Source organism: Bufo gargarizans, chromosome 1 (assembly GCF_014858855.1).
Source record: "Bufo gargarizans isolate SCDJY-AF-19 chromosome 1, ASM1485885v1, whole genome shotgun sequence".
Lineage (NCBI taxonomy): Eukaryota > Metazoa > Chordata > Amphibia > Anura > Bufonidae > Bufo > Bufo gargarizans.
The window spans coordinates 517964709-517985565 of record NC_058080.1 but is presented as its reverse complement, the minus strand read 5'-3'; the positions used below and the strand labels follow the sequence as shown (position 1 = coordinate 517985565).

The window sequence follows — 20857 nt, the reverse complement described above, 5'->3', positions numbered from 1 at the left end:
CCTAAATATTCATGTGTAAGTAGAGGCATGATGAATGTGTTTGGTGCAGGAGACCTTGATCTCCTGCGAGTGCCCGTTTGACTATTCATTGTTTGCAAGTTAATAGCTGTTAATACCTTTTACCGGTGTTGTGTTGAGGTCTGATGAAAAATGTATTTATTTTTTTCCTATTTTCCTCCTTTAAAATACAGGTGCATCTTATGGGAGGTGCGTCTTATAGAGCGAAAAATATGGTACACATCCAATTAGCAATCTTAAAGGGGTTATCCAACCCCTTACCAGTGAAGCAGACAGGGCCGCCATGGCAACAGGGGCGACGGGCGGCCGACACAGCTCGCAGTCGGTCTCTTACAGCAGGCCGGCCCGAGACTGTGTGAGGCAAACCTGGCGAGCTGAGCCGCTGCAGCTGCCAGGTCAGGTTCCAGAGCGTGGAGGAGGAGCTTAGAGGTGCAGGCGCAGCGTCCAAGTGCTGCGCCTTCACAGAGAGCCACAGAAGGATCCGCTCAATGTGTGAGGGCGGCGGCCGGTGGCTGCAGACAGGGAGGGAGTAAAGGACTTCAAATAGTGAGTACCTATACTTATAGTTTTTTTTATTTTTATTTTTTTACCAAATATCTTTCATTAAATGGGGGCAGGGTCTAATAAAAGGGAGCAGGGAACTGGATAAGGGTGACAGACACTGGGTATGATTAAGGGGGCAGAGGACTGGATAAGGGTGACACTGGGTATGATTAAGAAGGGCAGGGGACTGGGTAAAGGTGACAGGGTATGATTAAGGGGGCAGGGGACTGGCTCTGGGTGACACTGGGTATGATTAAGGGGGCAGAGGACTGGATAAGGGTGACACTGGGTATGATTAAGGGGGCAGAGGACTGGATAAGGGTGACACTGGGTATGATTAAGAAGGGCAGGGGACTGGGTAAAGGTGACAGGGTATGATTAAGGGGGCAGGGGACTGGCTCTGGGTGACACTGGGTATGATTAAGGGGGCAGAGGACTGGATAAGGGTGACACTGGGTATGATTAAGGAGGGCAGAGGACTGGGTAAAGTTGACAGGGTATGATTAAGGGGGGCAGGGGACTGGGTATGGGTGACACTGGGTATGATTAAGGGGGCAGGGGACTGGATAAGGGTGACACTGGGTACGATTAAGGAGGGCAGGGGACTGGGTAAAGTTGACAGGGTATGATTAAGGGGGGCAGGAGACTGGGTATGGGTGACACTGGGTATGATTGTACTTGTTTGCACTTGCACTTAAATTATCTGTAATAAAAAAAAAACTGTTTGCTACAAAGATTGTTTTCCTCTCTGTGTATGTTTAGGTGAACTGGGGGGGCACAAGATTAGCTCGCACAGGGCGCCTGAACACCTAAAGTCAGCCCTGGATGCATATCAATATCTCATTAGGGAGTCCTGTCATTGGGCTGTTCTGCAATAACTACACAGCACTGCCCAATGTGGGTAAGAGCTGTGTGGTTCTAGTACAGAGTCCCAGCACTTCAGCTACTGCAGAACAACTGTCGGGCACCTGCTGAGCAGATAGTGATGGCCTAAGATAGGCATACTACTTGTAAAAAGTTGGACAACCCCTTTAAGGTGGCCAACACCTTGACAGAAACAGGTTGATGGTTTTGAACAACCATTGAACAATCTCCTGGTGAAAGATTACGAACACACATACACATTTTAGTCTAAATTGAAATATGGTTGAAAGGGTTTCTCTTTATAAGGGTGACACTACACAATAGTGTGCACATATTAAGGGGACAAAAAAAATACAACGACTACCTTCGCTGTTGGGTGTCAGCCATTGCAAACAATTAGTCATTTATTTATGTATTTTTTTAATCATCACTCAATTCCCATCTAAAGGATATGGAGATTTTATACTGTAGATCCCTAGTAGCACAAATATACAGTAGTACAACAGAGCAGAGAACAACCCTCCTCTAACATGAGAAACGATGGTGCCCTCTGAAAACACTTAAGACGGGCATGTATGGCATTATACTCGGATTATCAATGCACCCCGCAGGAGGTAACAGTAAATCTATCCTGCGTTAGAGGCCCCTGGCTACAGGGATTATAGAGGTTTAACCAAAATAGACCAGATTAGACATATCGACTGAAGGTGCTACGAAGAATACAATCTCATTAATATGCTGAATCTTGGAAAGCCGTGTCTCCTCCTTCGTCTGTGACACTGTCCCCACCACACAATCTGCAGGCTGTAAGCACTAGTGCCTGACAGGAATTCTGCCATGACTGATGCCATAAACAAGGATGATGAGATAAGCTGCTCTTTTTCAGGACTGACTCCTTCCTCTTTGTCGCTGTCCTACTAGGGAAGTAGATCTGTGAGGCTCCTCTGCCTGTAAATATTTGGACGGAGCAGTGAGTTACGGGTAGGGAGGCACACGTCACGTGGCGCTTATTCCCTGCCGTATGGGTGTCACGGGCCTATTTATAAGCATGTAGTCACTCCGGCAGCACAGTAACAATGCCATTATTCTATGTGGGCAGACTAAACAGGCTTCGATGTACTGTGCCAAGCCTGAAGGAAGCTATCAAATATTCTAGAGCATTCCTTTATCACTAAATTATTAAGGACTAGTTCAATAAGCACTCTGCAGGGCGGATTCTCCAAAGATCTAGGGTGGAGCAGAGTGAAGCTGCGGAGCTTTGATCGGGGCAGTGCCCACGGCTATTAGGCAGCAACCTTATCACACATGTCACATACCCGCCAAATGTGAGACACCGGATACAGCTAACGACTATAACTATGTCCGTGCCGTCAAGGGTCTAATCTCTTAGTCCAGGTTGACATCTGCAGTGAAGATTTTTGCAGGAACCTCCGTGGCAGATTCCGGCACAAAAGAAGGAAGAAGTACCGCTGCATGCAGCAGTATTTTGTCCGGCAAAATGCCGGCACTCACACTGGACACCCGACAGACCCCATTATGGTGAATGGGTTCCCTTGGGCAGCGGTTCCTTTATTATGCCGGAACAGAATACTGGAAACTTGGCACGTGCAATTAGCCTTTGTGACAAACATATCTGATGCTTCAATTCAAAGCACATACGCCACAGGTTTAGGCTGTTTAGGTTTAGGTTGTTGTGGTCCGTTGCTCCGTTCCGTGGCCCCGCAAAAAAATAAAATATAGCATGTCCTATTCTTGCTCGTTTTGCGAACAAGAATAGGCATTTCTACAATGGGCCGCCCGTTCCGTTCCGAAAAATGGCGGAATGCACATGAGCGGCTTCCGTTTTTTGCGGATCCGCGGTTTGCGGACTGCAAAAACGGAACGGTCGTATGCATGAGGCCTAAGGCCACTGCCCCGTCGTGCCCATATTGTGGCCCGCAATATGCGGGTAACGGCTGTGTGCTCACCACATCACGGAGGTTGACCCATTCACTTGAATGGGTCCGCTATCCAGAAGGTACGGTGTGGAACTCCACAGAAGCACTACGGAGGGCTTCCGTGTGGTTTCTCTCTGTGCCTCCACACTGCAAAAAAATAGAACATGTTCTATTTTTTTTGCGGTGAGGACGGATCACGGACCTATTCAGGTTAAATGGGTCTGGATCCGTCCGTGGCAGCTGCAGGGATAGTGCCCGTGCATTGGGGACTGTAAATTGCAATCCCCATGAACGGAATGGCCGGGCAATGCCCGTGTGCATGAGGCCTCAGAAATGGCACAATTACAGCTGTTCACATCTCGATTTTGATTTAGGTTGAGCATATGCATTTGAATGCAATAAAAATATATTGTCGTGTATAACTTGACATGCCCATAGACTATAACAGAAAAAACACATTCCAATGGGGTCATTTATCAAACTGGTGTAAAATAGAACTGGCTTAAAGTTGCCCATAGCAACCAATCATATTTCCCCTTTCATTTTGGAAAATGAAAGGTGGGATCTGATTGGTTGCTATGGGAAAGTAAGCCAGTTCTATTTTACACCAGTTTGATATATGACCTCACAAATGTGTATACTTATGACTAGATTTGTATTTCTATCTGGTTTCTGAAAGGACAGAATAGTACAGCATACCAGGCTCTGATGTCTTGCAAAAAACTAATATTTGACATATATATACACCGTATATGCCGGCGTATAAGACGACTGGGCGTATAAATTGACCCCCAACTTTTCCATTTGAAATATAGGGTTTGGGCTATACTCGCCGTATAAGACTACCCCTCTTCCAACGCACACTAAATAAAAATTTTAAAACACCCGATTTGATTTCAATATGGTAATTTTAATTGAAATGCCCAGCCCTCCCTGTCTCAAAAACGATCTTCTCCAGTCTAGGGAATTGACCATGGCAGCCAGGGCTTCAGTAGCATCCTGGCTGCCATGGCATCCTGGCTGCCATCGGAGCCCAGCAATTACACTGGGTTAAATGAGTTACCCAGAATCTCATTGTTGTAATAAAAAAAACATACTGTACTTTTGTTAACTCCACCTGTGGTTTACCGTATTTATTGCAAAAAAGCGATTTTATAGATATGCAAATTTCCAGTACCTTTGTGCCCAAGGGGGCGTTCCCTCCGCCGTTTTGTGCCCAGCCGCGCCCCGAATCCTGGATCCCAGCGCTGCCACTCTCTTAATTTATTCACTGCACTTTGCTTTTTTTATCTTCTAAAGCCGCTCGTAATCTAGCGCATGAGCAGTTAGTTGGCGCTGTCTCCTCTATTCCCTCCGACCTCACAGCAAGAATGAGCGAGTGCTCCAACTAACTGCGCATGCGGCATGCGATTACGAGCGGCTTCAGAAGAGAAAAAACGGAAGTGCAGTGAATAAATTAAGAGAGGTGCGGCGCTGGGATCCAGTATTCGGGGCGCTGCTGGGCACAAAACGGCAACAGCCCCTTGGGCACAAAGGTACCGGTACTGGTAATTTGTATATCTATAAAATCGTTGTTTTTTTTTTTGCTATAAATAAACAAACCACAGGCCCCTCCTCCGCCCCTCTCTCATCATTGGTGGCAGCGGGCAGCACAGGGGGGAGGGAGAGACTGCTTCCTTCTCCCCTGTGCTGCCTAATACCCGGCGTATAAGACGACCCCCGACTTTAGAAAATGATTTCTGGTGTTAGAAAGTAGTCTTATACGCCGGCATATATGGTAGGTTTTCTAACACTACAGTTTCTGGGAACCAGATGAAAAAAGCATTATGTAAAGCATTAGGTTTCCATACATTAAACTTATCAGCTTGCTTCATTTAAAGCCAGGGGAAGTATAAAAAAAAAAAATGTGAAAGAAAAAAAAAAGGTTTTGTTACACAAGCGTATAAAGAAACGTGCCCATCTGTTAAATGTACAAGTTTAAGAAAGGAGAATCAGGTTTGTTTTCATGTACATTATAAATGAGAGGAGAAGAGCCCCTTAGAATTAAGCATGGAGGTCCACCACAGGGGATATGCTTAACAACGGAAAATGTAACCATGAGGAGAAATGGTGCGGGAGGGAGGGCAAGAAGTCAATATGGAAGGCAGGCAGAGAACACAGACAGACCTCACACAGACGCTTTTCCTCTGATAATAATCAGTAATATACAACTTCCACCTCCAATCCTAACCAACAATATCGACTAGAACTCTCAACTGGGTTTTATCTATTTTCCTTTTTTACAGGAATTCTCCTATTTTCTTCCTTAACATCCCTATTTCCCGTCTGCTCTGGGGATCTCCACTGATACATACATTTCGGTATATGACACCACATCATGTCCCGGTCCACGGTCAAATCATTGTGTTGTCTGGTGAGCAGAGAGACCATAGTGATGGCTAACCTCCGACACTCCAGCTGTGGTGAAACTACGACTCCCAGCATGCTCCATTAATTTCTATGGAGTTCGGAGAACAGCCAAGCAATTATAGACTATTAGCTCAGCAGCCTTAACCTTATCACCCACCTATAATCAGGTATGTTAGCAATTAATGATGTTCAGGTGCAAGTATGGCTTGGCTATAGTAAATGTTGGCTTACATGGAACAGATAAATAGCTTTGATCCATGAAAAGTGGAACAAAAATACGGACTATGCAGGAAATTTATCAAAGACTGGCATTTCCATGTGCCACCAAAGGATACACTTAATTTATGACGAGGATCAGGCCTAGTCATAAATCAGGCGCATCCTCTGGCAGTTCGGGCGCCTAAAATGAAATCTATTCCCACTCATACGTACCTGGCATAGACTTCATGGGTGTGGGTAGTACAGATGACTGTAGAAATGGTACATACAAAAATAAGTCCCTTCTTTTTGAGATTATTTAATAGTCATTTTACAAGGCCTATCATACATGGCTACCCTATTCTAGTGCAGGAGAAAGCAGGACGATGTATGTCATCATTTATGAGAAGGATGAGAGGAAATTATACGGTGGGTGTAGGCAAAAGTGTTAGGATGAGGGGGTGGAAGTGAGAGGGCATTAGAGGAGACAATTAGAAGATGAAGGAGAAAAGGAGACTAGGAGGAGAATAGTGAAGGAGGGGGTGACAGGCAATACAAGGAGAAAATGGAAAGAAAACGAGGGGGGAAGGGAAGATGAAGGTAAGGACAGGATTGGTTAATATAACCTAAGCCTCAGGAGAAATACATATTTGTTCTCTTGACAACAAGTATACTCAAGGACATCTGAGCAGCTTGGTCATGACATCACTACACTTGCACTTCATTCATCATGGAGACATAACTGGTGTGACCTGCCTCAAACACAGCTCGGATGGTGTAATATTACTGCACTTAGCTCACCAACACATAACATCTCAAGAAGATGTATATACTATATACTAAAAAGAAAATATACTAATTGTAACAGTACATTAGCACTATGATCTACAGTATACACACCAGCCATATTCTGGCTGATGAATTTAATGTTGAAGGAAATTACAAGAACGCAACATTTTACAAGGCGTTGTTATACTGCAGAGGTTGTTACAAAAAAAAAAAATAACACTTTAAAGAGGACCTTTCACCTGGTTATCTATAATCTAATTTTTATCCTACCTTATAGTGCGTCCCCCAGTGATGTCTTGGCAAATTTATTTATTTTTTCCTAAAGAACCCCCCCTTCATCCAGTGTGGTCCCTGTATCTTTTGGCGCCTCATATGCTAATGAGGCGACTCGGTTATACTAGGTGTGGACTTGTATTTCTCCTAGGCGCGGTTATCTTCTCCCTGGCTGCGAGCGCATCCAATCAGAGCGCCCCGCCAGTGAGAAGGAGCTTAAGTTCTTGCGGGAGAATCGCAGCTCCTTCTCCCGCAAGAACTTGAGCTCCTTCTCCCTGGCTAAGAGCGGTGCTCTGATTGGATGCAGTGCTCTGATAGGGAGAAGATAACCGCGCCCAGGAGAACTTTAAGTCCAAGCCTAGTATAACCAAGTTGCCTCATTAGCATATTAGGAGCCAAAAGATACGGGGACCACAGTGCACGAACGGGGGGTTCTTTAGAAAAAAAAAAAAAATTGCCAAGACATCACTGGGGGACGCACTATAAGGTAGTATAATAATTTGATTATTGATATCCAGGTGAAAGGTCCTCTTTAAAGGGAACCTGTCACCGGGATTTGATGTATAGAGCTGAGGACATGGGTTGCTAGATGACCACTAGCACATCTGCAATATCCAGTCCCCATAGCTCTATGTGCTTTTATTGTGGAAAAAAAACTGATTTGATACATATGCAAATTATCCTGAGATGAGTCCAGCGTTTTTTTTTTTACACAATAAAAGCACACAGAGCTATGGGGACTGGGTATTGCGGATGTGCTAGCGGCCATCTAGCAACCCATGTCCTCAGCACTATACACAAAATTACGGTGACAGGTTCCATTTTAAGAAAGATGTTATACAATGCTTTTTGTGGCATTTTATGCTACTTTTATTATAACTTTTTATGTTAGCTGTAAGGCAACAAATAATTTTTGTGGTATTCCCCAAAATGCAGCATGCTCTAGATTTTATTTTTTTCAGAAACACACCTAAAGAAAAGATGTGACCAAATAAATGTCTCTAAAGCAAGGCACATTTTTTGCAAGCCAAAAAAAACGTGAACAGCAGCAGTGATGGTAATAACAGAGATGGCACTGGGATGATTCCTTCCTTTTTAGAGAGTGATGTGTGTTGAGCAATCTCGGTACCACTTTCAGTAAGGCTAGGGCTACACAGCGACATGTGTCGCATGACAATAAGTAGTGTGACAAAAAGGGAACAACTACACTGTGACGTGTGTCAGTCAGTGGTGTTGCACTACAAAATGCCATGACAGTCGCACAAAAATCCAACTTGGATGGATTTTTTTGTGACTGTCGTGTCGCAGTTGAAGCATGTCGCAGTGCAACACCATTGACTAACATTATAAAAAAGGTTGCGCAACTTTTTGGCGACAAGAAGTCGACATATGCTTGATCCTATTGCTTCCCCTAAGATCCAGGGGTTACCATTTCCCCTTCTGGAGAAGGCCTGGTAGGCGTAAGCAGTCTTACAGTCCATGCAATGCTCCTCTGGGAAAAAAAGTCTGAAATGAGGTGGCAAAGAGGGACTGCTTCCTCTAAGATAAACAGCTCCAAAGGCAATTATCTCACCCCCTCAAAGCAAGACCCAAATGGGCATATCAATAAGGCGGTCAGGAAACATGGCCGTTATTCATGACTTGTCCAATGAAATCCAGGAAATAGGTTCTGATGAATTTTAGCTAAATATATATTAAATTTAGAGAAAGAAAAATGAATATCACACAACTTAGAAGCATGTAGATGCTGGGGAGTGTTTTTAGGTATGTCATTTAGATTTATTCTTACCACGTCAAGTGGATGATCACTTTCAGAAACTCCCTTTGAAAATGAGATGCCAGGTGGCACATACCAAATAATTATAGAAAAAAAATGGAAAATATAGAGCGACAAAATACCAAAATCTACAGTCCCTGATCTGGTGATACAGTAAACTTTCAAAGATTCTATATTGAAAAATATCTATTAATATGAAAATAAGAGCTCTCACAGGCAGTGGTAGAAAATGATGGACTTCAGATTGTGCAACAGAGAAAGGGCTAGAAAATCGATGTCTAAAGGCTAACAGATTGAGTGCTATAGAAAAGCAATTAAGGCACTATATATAATATGTGAAAGGTTAGATGATCCAGTAAAGTGATGTGATTCATCTAGTAAAGAAACATTGCACCAGATCTTGCACTGGATGAGTAACGTTGTGACACCAACCAACCACCTCCTGCAGGTTTTTACTGATGGGAACATCACGTAGCCAAAGCTTATGTTCCCAATTACAGATCTGGGCAAAGCTAGTGACAAATCTGCCTGCTGGGTCAAACTAATGGGCCTATTCTTTTTTTCCAAGATAGATAGATAAAATAGATTAGATGTTAAGTAATATCCATGTCCGTATCTGTCTGTCTGTCTGTCTATCTATGTCTGTATCTATCCATCTATCCATCCATCCATCTATGTCCGTATCCACCTATCTTTGTCCGTATCCATCTATCTTTGGCCGTAACCATCTATCTTTGGCCGTATCCATCTATCTTTGGCCGTATCCAATCAATCAATCAATCAAGCTTTATTGGCAGGTCTAAAATTATACATCAGTATTGCCAAAGCATGTGGGAAATAGGGGGTTGAGAAATAGGGACACACCTGGGGTCGGTGTATAGGAGTCCATGGCATATCATGACAGGAGGGGGAAGGGGTGTGAACACACCCAGGGTCAGGGTATTGGAGTCCATGGTATATCAGGCTCCTCTCAGTCTGTGGCAGGCACTGACATATTGTGCTGTTATGTCCACAGTGTTCTCTTCCTCTCCTAGCAGGATGGGCAGTTTCTCTTCCTCCTCCATAGAGCTGAAGTCTGGGAGTAGATCAGAGTCTCCTAAAGTGGATGTCCCTCACTGCTGAGTATTTGGGACCGTATATCAGGAAGTGGGCCTCATCCCTCACCGCCTCCAGGTGGCACTGCTGGCACAGTCTGCTTTCTCTAGGCATAAAGCTCTGTCGATGGCCAGGCTGTGGGTGCTCAGTCTGTAGCGGCTCAGGATTTTCCAGTCTCTGGGGTTCCCTAGTTTCTCCAGATATGAGGCCAGTTTGTAGTCTTTCTGCAGGCTCTGGTACACTGTCAGCTTCTGGGATGCTCTCACCTCCTTCCTCCATTCACTGACATATTCCTCTTGTCTCTTGTTTACTGTGTTCCTGATCACGGCTTTTGTGAGGTGGTGTGGGGTGATTATCCGGTCGGGCTGGATTTCAGTAAGTTGATTTGGGGGCTTTGCCTTGCCTGGGATCCCTTGGTGTAGCAAGGCTTTATGGTGATGGGAGACTTCACTACTACCATGTAGATGGCCCCAGAATAATAGCGCCCTCTTCTGGATTGTAAAGTGTAGAGGAAATCTGCCCAGCTCCCCTCGACAGGCATTGTTAGGCCCCTTTCACACGGGCGAGATTTCCGCGTGGGTGCAATGCGTGAGGTGAAGGCATTGCACCCGCACTGAATCCGGACCCATTCATTTCTATAGGGCTGTGCAGATTAGCAGTGATTTTTTACGCATCACGTGCGTTGCGTGAAAATCGCAGCATGCTCCTCTTTGTGCGTTTTCCGCGCAATGCAGGCCCCATAGAAATGAATGGGGCTGCGTGAAAATCGCAAGCATCCGCAAGCAAGTGCGGATGCGGTGCGATTTTCACACACGGTTGCTAGGTGACGATCGGGATGGAGACCCGATCATTATTATTTTCCCTTATAACATGGTTATAAGGGAAAATAATAGCATTCTTAGTACAGAATGCATAGTACAATAGGGCTGGAGGGGTTAAAATAAATAAATAATTTAACTCACCTTAATCCACTTGTTCGCGCAGCCCGGCTTCTCTTCTGTCTTCATCTTTGCTGTGCACAGGAAAAGGACCTGTGGTGATGTCACTACGCTCATCACATGATCCGTCACACGATCCACCAACATGGTAAAAGATCGTGTGATGGACCATGTGATGAGCGCAGTGATGTCATCAAAGGTCCTTTTCCTGTGCACAGCAAAGATGAAGACAGAAGAGAAGCCAGGCTGCGCGAACAAGTGGATTAAGGTGAATTAATAATTATTATTTTTTTAACCCCTCCAGCCCTATTGTACTATGCATTCTGTATTAAGAATGCAATTATTTTCCCTTATAACCACGTTATAAGGGAAAATAATACAATCTACAAAACACCTAAGCAAAAACCAAACTTCTGTGAAGAAGTTCGGGTTTGGGTACCAAACATGCCGATTTTCTCACGAGCGTGCAAAACGCATTACAATGTTTTGCACTCGCGCAGAAAAATCACGCATTATCACGCATTTTCCCGCAACGCATCCGCATCTTATCCAGGCCAAAAACATGACGCCCGTGTGAAAGAGGCCTTAGAGGTGCTCTGATGGACCTGGAAGAGATGCTTACAGAATTCCAGGTGGAATATTTCTGTTGAGCTGGAATCCCATCTTGACTAGTCGGGGTACGTGTGAGGGCCCCAGACTTCACTGCTGTACAGGAGGATTGGTGCAATGATGGCGTCAAAGATTTTAAGACCCTGACTGGTGCTTTGAGGTGGTACAGTTGTCTTCTGATGTTGTACAAGGTCTTGCATGATTTGTCTTTCAGCTCCTCAATGGCTGATTTGAAGCCATTGAGGAGACATGTCTATCCAGGTCTGTCCGTATCTATCTATCCACCTCTGTCCGTATCTATCTATCTATCTATCTATCTATCTATCTATCTATCCACCTCTGTATCTATCTATCTATCTATCTATCCACCTCTGTATCTATCTATCTATCTATCTATCTATCTATCCACCTCTGTATCTATCTATCTATCTATATATATATATATATTGATCTATCTCCATATCTATCTATTTATAAATCTCCCTATCTAATTTTAACATGTACGAGTCTAACTGCAAATTATTGTACTGCTCTAAAAAAAACATTAAAAAAAAAATCTAATTTACTGTTATCTCTTAATTCAGCGTCAAAGATCAGGGCAAGTTAAGGCAGATTTAGGGTCCATTCACAGGTCCGCAAATGGGTCCGCATCCGTTCCGCAATAATCGGGAACAGGTGTGGACCCATTTATTCTCAATGGGGCCGGAATGGATGCAGAGAGCACACTATGTGCTCTCCGCATCCGCATTTCCGGAGCACAGCCCCGAAATTCCGTCCCGCAGCTTCGCCAAAAAAATAGAACATGCGGACAAGAATAGGCAGTTCTATGGGGGGTGTCGGCTGGGTGTATTGCAGATCCGTAATACACTACAGAAGTGTGAATGGACCCCAACACTGTACAATTACATGCAGTGATCTCCTCCGCAGCATGGGTAAGAAGTAATTGCTATGCCATCGGTCGTACCCATGCTGTATAGTGGTTTGCCAGCAGCAGATCATGATTAGACAACACGATCTGCCGCCTGCAAAGGATAATTTTTTTGTCAAAAGATTTGGATTGCCCAATGAACAAGTGTTTGCTTGTTCACTGGGTAATCGGCAGCAGTATAACACCGCAAGATGATCGCTAACGAGCGTTCCTACGAATGTTATAATACAAATATTATGTCCTTCATGACTGGTAGATATCTATGTCAAAATAGCTGCTAAAATAGTATTCCTGATAACCCACGAAATGCATTGCAATAGTAACACTGTGTTCAGCCAGTACAGCACATAGTAATTGGGCTTTGTATTTGAACAGCAGTCTCCCTTATAGATAGGCTATTATTTGCAGACCAGGTAGTGACCTGAAACTAGAGTCAACAGCTCCAAACAATAGAGTGCTTGTACTCGCATCGCTTTCATACTGCAAACTGCAGAATATTACCTGTAAGAACTCTGCTGCTCAGGAACAAAAGGTATCAAAATCTATGTCCTTAAGACTTAATGAGCAAAACTATAGGCATCAACCTACAGCCAGACATGTACCCAGATCACTGAGAAGATAGATGCCAGTTCTAAGGGTGCAGCAAGATGCCAGTTTACTGCCTGCAGTTGATTATAGTAATTTAATACAAAGCACACACAAAAGCCAGTCACTAATCAAATAAAATGGGTCAAATGGGCTAAAAGAACTGTGGTGGTACAACATAGGCTTCTGGATTCCTACAGCATGACTAATGTCCATTGTTCTTGTATACTTTACACAGGCATTGGGAGATATTCTAGTGTATCCTACCCCAGCACTTACATCTACTATCATAAACAGGAAAGGGAAGGAGATGGTGGAAGAATGTACACAGCACAATGTATATCTCTATTCTTTACGGCACTATATATATATAACCTTTAAAGCAAATGTGGATGTTAAGAAATGTCAATGCGCCAAGCCGAATAGCCTCACATATGAAAAGGAATTCACCAATATTCTTCATTCATGTGTAAACCGTGAGATGAGATGGGTTTCACCCTAGTGCCAAGCCTCAGTAATACTATGGCACTCCTGTTGCCACAAAAGCATAACATTATTTAGAGCTGCCACCAGCGCGAAGCCACAGATGCAAGCCTTCTGTCAACCAATTCAGAATTGTGCTTTTTACAAAGACATTTGCAGTAATAAACTATACAAGGATGTTTGACACTTAACAAGGTAATTACACAGGGTATTTGAAGTGTTTAAGCAAGATAGCTGATGCCAGTGACTGGCTGCAGCATTCACATGGTGTATACGAGCAGATCACCGCAGCAGTCAAAGCCCGGCCAGGAGCTTCAGAAGGGCAGCATTGGAGCGCTGAGAGTTCGAACTGGTAAGTACACATTCTTTTATTTCCTACCTTCCTCACCTTTTTCCTAGCTAATTATCACTACCTCTGTACATACGTACATATATTTACTGTTGTAACTTTGCTTCTTAAGGCTTTTCTCATTCAAGTCCGAGATTTCCGGATTATCTCTAATATTAACAACAACCTCATACTTACAGTAACTAATCCAATGAATATTAATAATTTATTCCTGTAAGCAACTTTAATAATCGTGATAATAGAAAATTGATTTTATGTTGGTGCTACAATAGCCTATGTATGAAAAGCAGGAAAAAAAAAAAAACGTACACAAAGCACTGACAGTATGCATGTCTTAAACAAAGGAACGATAATATAAACTGAATAAAGATTAACTTTATGACAAAGAATCCTAAAACGCCTTATGAGCTCAAAAACAAGAATATTCGCAACGCATTTCCACCCTTCATCATACACATATTCATCCTTGAAAGTACATACCGGTATATATAAAAGGCTACATTCACTTTAGCGTTTTTTTGCAGATCTGTCATGGATCTGCAAAAACGCTTCCGTTACAATAATACAACTGTATGCATCAGTTATGAACGGATCCGGTTCTATTATGTCTTCTATAGCCATGATGGATCCGGGATGAACACCACTGAAAGACAATGGGGGACGGATCCATTTTCTATTGTGTCATTTCAGTTTCGTCCCCATTGACAATGAATGGGGACAAAACTGAGGAGTTTTTTTCCGCTATTGAGATCCTATGACGGATCTCAATAGCGGAATTGAAAACGCAGATGTAAAAGTAGCCTAAACTGCAAAGACAACTACTACCTTGTAATAAAGATTACATGGGTTGTCCAAGATCTTGTGAATAGGTGATCGATATGAGATCTATGGGGGTCCGACTCCATACAACCCCGCTGATCAGCTGTTTGAGGAGCGCTGCATCCTCTTCCTAGGCAACTCACATCACGATGATTGGTCAAGCAGCATAGGTACAGCTCAGTCCCATTCAAGTGAATGAGTCCGAGCTGCAATACCAACCACAGCCATTATCAAATGGATGGTGCGGTGCTTAGTGCTGTATGGATCTTCTACAATTCCTACAATCCTAACTGAGTGAAATATCACAAAAGAGACCGAAAACCACCTCACCTGTCCTCAGGCTTTTGCTTATCCTGACTCCATGTGCCATACTGTCTGTCAGTTTCTTGCACAAGAGAATCTGTGTCCTTATTGGAGGTGGAGGATCTGGAGAAACACTGCTTTACGTGATCCTGAAAATACAATGAAACAACAGGTCATCAACCACATCAACAGCTTTATGATAATGGAGAATGTAAGGGGGCAGTTTAAAGGGGTTTTCCAAGACTTAAATACCGATGAGATATTCTCTGGATAGTTTTTCAGTATCTGATCGGTGGGGGTCCAACAACTGGGACGTTCGTGAGCAGCTGTTCGAGAAGGCAGCAGCAGTAGCGATGCGGCCTTCTCGCCGCTTTCCTTAGGCCTGTGACGACACTTTCATTGGTCGCATGGCCTAGGTACAACTCTCCTCCATAGAAGTGAATGGGGCTGAGCTGTGATACAAGCACAGGCGCTTTACAAATGTACGGTGCTGTGCTTGGTGAGTAAGGAGAAGGCCATGGTGCTCAAAGGAGCGCCGGTGCCTTCTCAAACAGCTGATTGGTGGGGGTCCCGGGTGTCGGGATCAGACCTATCCAGGCCATCAGTATTTAAATCTCAGAAAGCCCTTTCAAGTCTCCTTTGCATACACAAGACTGCACTGAGAACATTTATCACACTTACAGTATGTAATGGAGTCATATGTAACCATGACCCCATTTAGAGCTCATGACCATGACTTCCAGTGGCTGCATTCATGCAAAAAAGCTACAAAACAGTCATCGAATATAATTATCATCATACCTATGGATTATATGGGAACATAAAAAGTGCTGGAAGCTTGCAAGCTCACTGCCAAAAACATCTACATGCTGTAGAGAATTAAACAGGTAAGGACTAGAACTTCATTACATTGACTTCAATTACAAGGTTTAAACCCATTCATGTGAGACTTAAAACATGCTCGCTCTTGTGTATATAACGTTTATAGGCTTCTAAAGTGACCTAGATACTGGAGCTCTTTTTATGAATCTTTTACTAACTACTAATTTTAATACTGCAAGGATATTTAATTTATCTTGACATTTTTAAGCAGTATCTAGAAAGCACCAACAAAAAATAGTTTTTTTTTTTAAACATTTGTGTGTCTTCATGTGAGTTTGGCTCAAAACGTAATGTTTTACAAAATGTGCACACATTTATGTGATCCGAGCAGAACCTGAGGCACAGAACTCCTAAAAATCAAAGTTCTGTATGTGCAGAGTTCATGTCTACATGAACATCTTGTCGTACAAAATCGATAGAAACCTCCATGATTCAGATGCCATTAAACGTTTGTTTCGTAAACGGTCCACAAATGCCCTGATTAGGTGTAATTAGAAGTATAAAGCCTGTATTACACCTGTTGATTTTTCGACAGATGATCACTCATTAACAATCATCTGGCAGTATAATACTGCTGCCGTTTGCCTGAAAATCGGGCAGTCCAAATCTTTTGATATGTTAAAAAATAATCATTTGCAGGCAGCAGATCGTGGCATCTAAAAACAATCTGCAGCCAGCAAACAACTTTACAGCATGGCTTAGCGATCGCTTCTCCCATGCTGTAAAGGAGATCACTGCATCTAATAGCAGCTGTCTCCTCCACTAGCAACCAGGCTTTTGCCGAGTGGGAACGTTTCCCTCCCGAAAATCGTCTGCAACATTGAGCTGTGTAATACAGCCTAAGGCTCCATTTACACGTCCGCAAATGGGTCCGCATCCGTTCCGCAATTTTTCGGAACGGGTCCAGACCCATTTATTTTCTATGGGGACGGAATGGATGCGGACAGCACACAGTGTGCTGTCCGCATCCGCATTTGCGGAGCGCGGCCCCGATCTTCGGCCCCGCAGCTTGCGGACAAGAATAGGCATTTCTATAGGGGTGCCGGGCGGGTGTGTTGCGGATTTGCAATTTGCGGGTCCGCAACACACCACAGACGTGTGAATGGAGCCTTAACTGTTAGAATCAGGGGGAACTTATCTTGCCTGATTGATAAGAGGGGTGATAACATGAAGAAAAGTTCCTGTATTCCCTAGCCCTCCCAATGCCTGGGTCAATGGACTATGTACAAGTCTGAGATGACAGTAAAAGTGACCTTACACATTAGACAGAAGTATACTGATGGTTGAACAAACATTGAACAAATGATCATCTGATGAAGGACAGTGTTACTGCGTGTGCTCCATCGCTTCGGGAATCGCCTCAATACAGGGAGAAAAGCTGGCATCGCCTCCTCCCTGTACCGATGCCATCTATTAGCATCCAGGGCGCAAAACCGGAACAGGGTACACAGCGGGGCAACAGAGCCATGACATCTACTAATAATGCTCTACAGTGCCAGGTACTTATATTGTAATGTCTGGACCGGTGAAAGGTCCTCTTTAAATAGGTTGTGTATGAGACCGCCTCTAAAAGGTAGACATCTTGGTGACTGTCTCAGGTCTGGATCCTGGAACCCTTGGAAATCAATTGTCATCACCGGAGAAAGCCTTTTTACACAGGCATATTGTTGGGAAAGAATGTTCATATGAATGCTCATTCCCGATAAGTGGTAAATGTGAAGCAGATCACCCGATGAACAGCACATAAAATCATCATTTGCTGGCAGGCTTCCTGAGATCTGCTGCCAGCAAACGATGAATCTTTATGGGATGAGCCATCACCGTAGCAATATCTCATCGCCTTGCGATTAGGTCATTTTCAGGAACAAACTGTTCATTCTCGAATATTTTCTGGGCACTGGATCGTGTAAATGCAGCGTCAGGCCTAGTTCCAATGTCACTGATTGGTCAGTGATTTTCATCAGTGATTGGCCTCATGCACACGACCGTTCTGTTTTTTGCGGTCCGCAAAAAACAGAAGCCGACCGTGTGCCTTCCGCAATTTGCAGAACGGGCGACCCATTGTAGAAATGCGTATTCTTGTCTGCAAAACGGACAAGAATAGGACATGTTCTATTTTTTTTGCGGGGCTACGGAATGGAGCAACAGATGCTGACAGCACACGGAGTTAATAGGCTCGCATCCGAGCCGTAAAAACTGTGGCTCGGATGCGGACCAAAACAACGGTCGTGTGCATGAGGCCATTTGAGTCAAAACCAGGAGTGGGTCAAAAACAGAACTGCAAAATCTTTCCATTAGGCTTCATGTACACGGCCGTTGTGCGGTCGTTCCGTGCATTGGGGCACCGCTATTGCGGTCCCCAATGCACGGACAACATCCGTGCAGCAAGCCGGACCCATTCAACTTGAATGACATGTCATATTTATTTGCGGTGCGGAACAATGGAAAGAAACATCACAGAAGCACTCCGCAGTGCTTCCGGTGTTCCGTTCTGTGACTCCGTTCCATGTCAAGAATTGTTCGTTTCCGTGTCCGTTCAGTTTTTTTTGCGGATAGGATGCGTACCCAATCATTTCAATGGGTCCGCAAAAAAGCATTAGTATGTCCGTTTCCGTAGCCCCGCAAAAAAAAAAAATGGAACATGTCCTAATCTTGTCCATTTTAAGCATTGTTACAATGGATCCACAAAAAACAAAAACAAAAAAAAACAAAAACGGATGGCATAAGGATGTCATCCGTTTTTTTTTTTTTTTTTTGGGCGGATCGCAAAACACATACGGTTGTGTGCATGTAGCCTAAGGGCTCGTTCACACGCCCGTTGGTGTCCCGTGCCCATGCTGTGAAACGCAGATTGCGGTCAGCAATGCACGGGCACCTTCTGTGGGGCAGGTGCATGGGGATCGCAGACCCATTCACTTACAAGGGTCCGTGATCCCTCCGATACGCAAAAAGATAGAGCATGTTCTCATCTTTTTGCGGTGCGGAGGCACAGAATGAAACCTCAGAAAAGCACTCAGTTTTTTTTAACCCCTCCAGCCCTATTGTACTATGCATTCTGTATTCAGAATGCTATTATTTTCCCTTATAACATGGTTATAAGGATAATGTGATGGACCATGTGATGAGCGTAGTGACGTCATCATAGGTCCTTTTCCTCACAGATGAAGACAGAAGAGAAGCCGGCTGCGCAAACAATTGGATTAAGGCGAGTTAAATTATTATTATTATTTTTTAACCCCTCCAGCACTATTGTACTATGCATTCTGTATTCAGAATGCTATTATTTTCCCTTATAACCATGTTATAAGGGAAACTAATAATGATCGGGTCCCCATCCCGATTGTCTCCTAGCAACCATGCGTGAAAAACGCACCGCATCCGCACTTGCTTGCGGATGCTTGCAATTTTCACGCAGCCTCATTCACTTCTACGGGGCCTGCGTTACGTGAAAAACACACAAAATAGAGCTTGCTGAGATTTTCACGCAGTGAAAATCACCGCTCATGTGCACAGCCCCATAGAAATGAATGGGTCCGGATTCAGTGCGGGTGCAATGCGTTTAACTCACGCATTGCACCCGCGCGGAAAACTCGCCCGTGTGAAAGGGGCCTTAGCGTGAGCTGATTAGGTCCGGATGCGCTCAGTGAAAAATGCATGATTTTGCATGCAAGTTCATTCAGTTTGGTCAGTGATCGCGTTTAGTTGTTCAGCTTTTATCTCACAGGTGCAATGAGCATTGATGCGTTTTTTACGTGAGTGATAAAAAAAACTGAAGGTTTTAACTCTTAGTAACCATCCGTAAAAAATGCATCGCATCCGCACTTGCTTGCGGATACAATGCGGTTTTCACGCAGCCCCATTCACTTCTATGGGGCCAGCATTGCGTAAAAAAACGCTGAATATAGAACATGCTGCGGTTTTCATGCAACGCACAAGTGATGCCTGAAAACCAACGCTCTTGTACACAGACCCATTGAAATGAATGGGTTTATGATTCAGTGCGTTCACATCAAGAATTGCAAGGAATACTCGCCGGTCTGCAAGGGGCCTTAGGCTGGTTGTCAATTTGCAATTTTTGGAGGATTTTTTTTTTTAACCAGATTTATAAATTTGACGCTAGTGATTAAGGGGCCTAGAGGTGATAAATCCCCAGAGCAAGAATCACTCATTGTAGTACATCTTCATTGTAACAAAAAGGTCTGGGATTCATGTCCCCGCCCATCCCTTGGTTGAACTTGATGGACTTCTATATTATTTTAACCGTGTAAGGCCTCTTTCACACGGGCGTCAGTTTTTTTGCCCGGATAAGAGCCGGGTGCATTGCGGGAAAATGCGCAATTTTCCCGCGCGAGTGCAAAACATTGTCATGCGTTGCACTCGCGTGAGAAAAATCGCGCATGTTTGGTACCCAAACCCGAACTTCTTCACAGAAGTTCGGGCTTGGGATTGATGTTCTGAAGATTGTATTATTTTCCCTTATAACATGGTTATAAGGGAAAATAATAGCATTCTGAATGCAGAATGCATAGTAAAACAGCGCTAGAGGGGTTAAAAAAATAAAATAAATAATTTAACTCACCTTAGTCCACTTGATCACGAAGCCCGGCATCTCCTTGTGTCTCCTCTGCGCTGAACAGGACCTGGGGTGAGCTGCTCCATTAAATACCGGTTAAGGACCTGCGATGACGTCACTCCGGTCATCACATGGTACGTCACATGATCTTTTACCATGGTGATTCACCATGGTAAAAGACCATGTGATGACCGGAGTGACGTCATCGAAGGTCCTTAACCGGTATTTAATGGAGCAGCTCACCCCAGGTCCTGTTCAGCGCAGAGGAGACACAAGGAGATGCTGGGCTTCGTGATCAAGTGGACTAAGGTGAGTTACATTTTTTTTTATTTTTTTTTTAACCCCTCTAGCGCTGTTTTACTATGCATTCTGCATTCAGAATGCTATTATTTTCCCTTATAACCATGTTATAAGGGAAAATAATAATGATCGGGTCTCCATCCCGATCGTCTCCTAGCAACCGTGCGTGAAAATCGCACCGCATC

The 20857-nt window shown here is 43.9% G+C and overlaps 1 protein-coding gene across 3 annotated transcripts in view; it reads right to left on the bottom strand.

The window, feature by feature from the left end:
• The window catches only part of KIAA1671 (KIAA1671 ortholog), a 173420-nt gene that overhangs the window by 15407 nt on the left and 137156 nt on the right, over positions 1-20857 (bottom strand). For all 3 annotated transcript variants that reach the window (XM_044275376.1, XM_044275378.1, XM_044275377.1), the window contains one exon: positions 14945-15066. In XM_044275376.1, coding sequence (XP_044131311.1) covers positions 14945-15066 — 122 coding nt within the window. The remainder of the gene's footprint in view (positions 1-14944; positions 15067-20857) is intronic.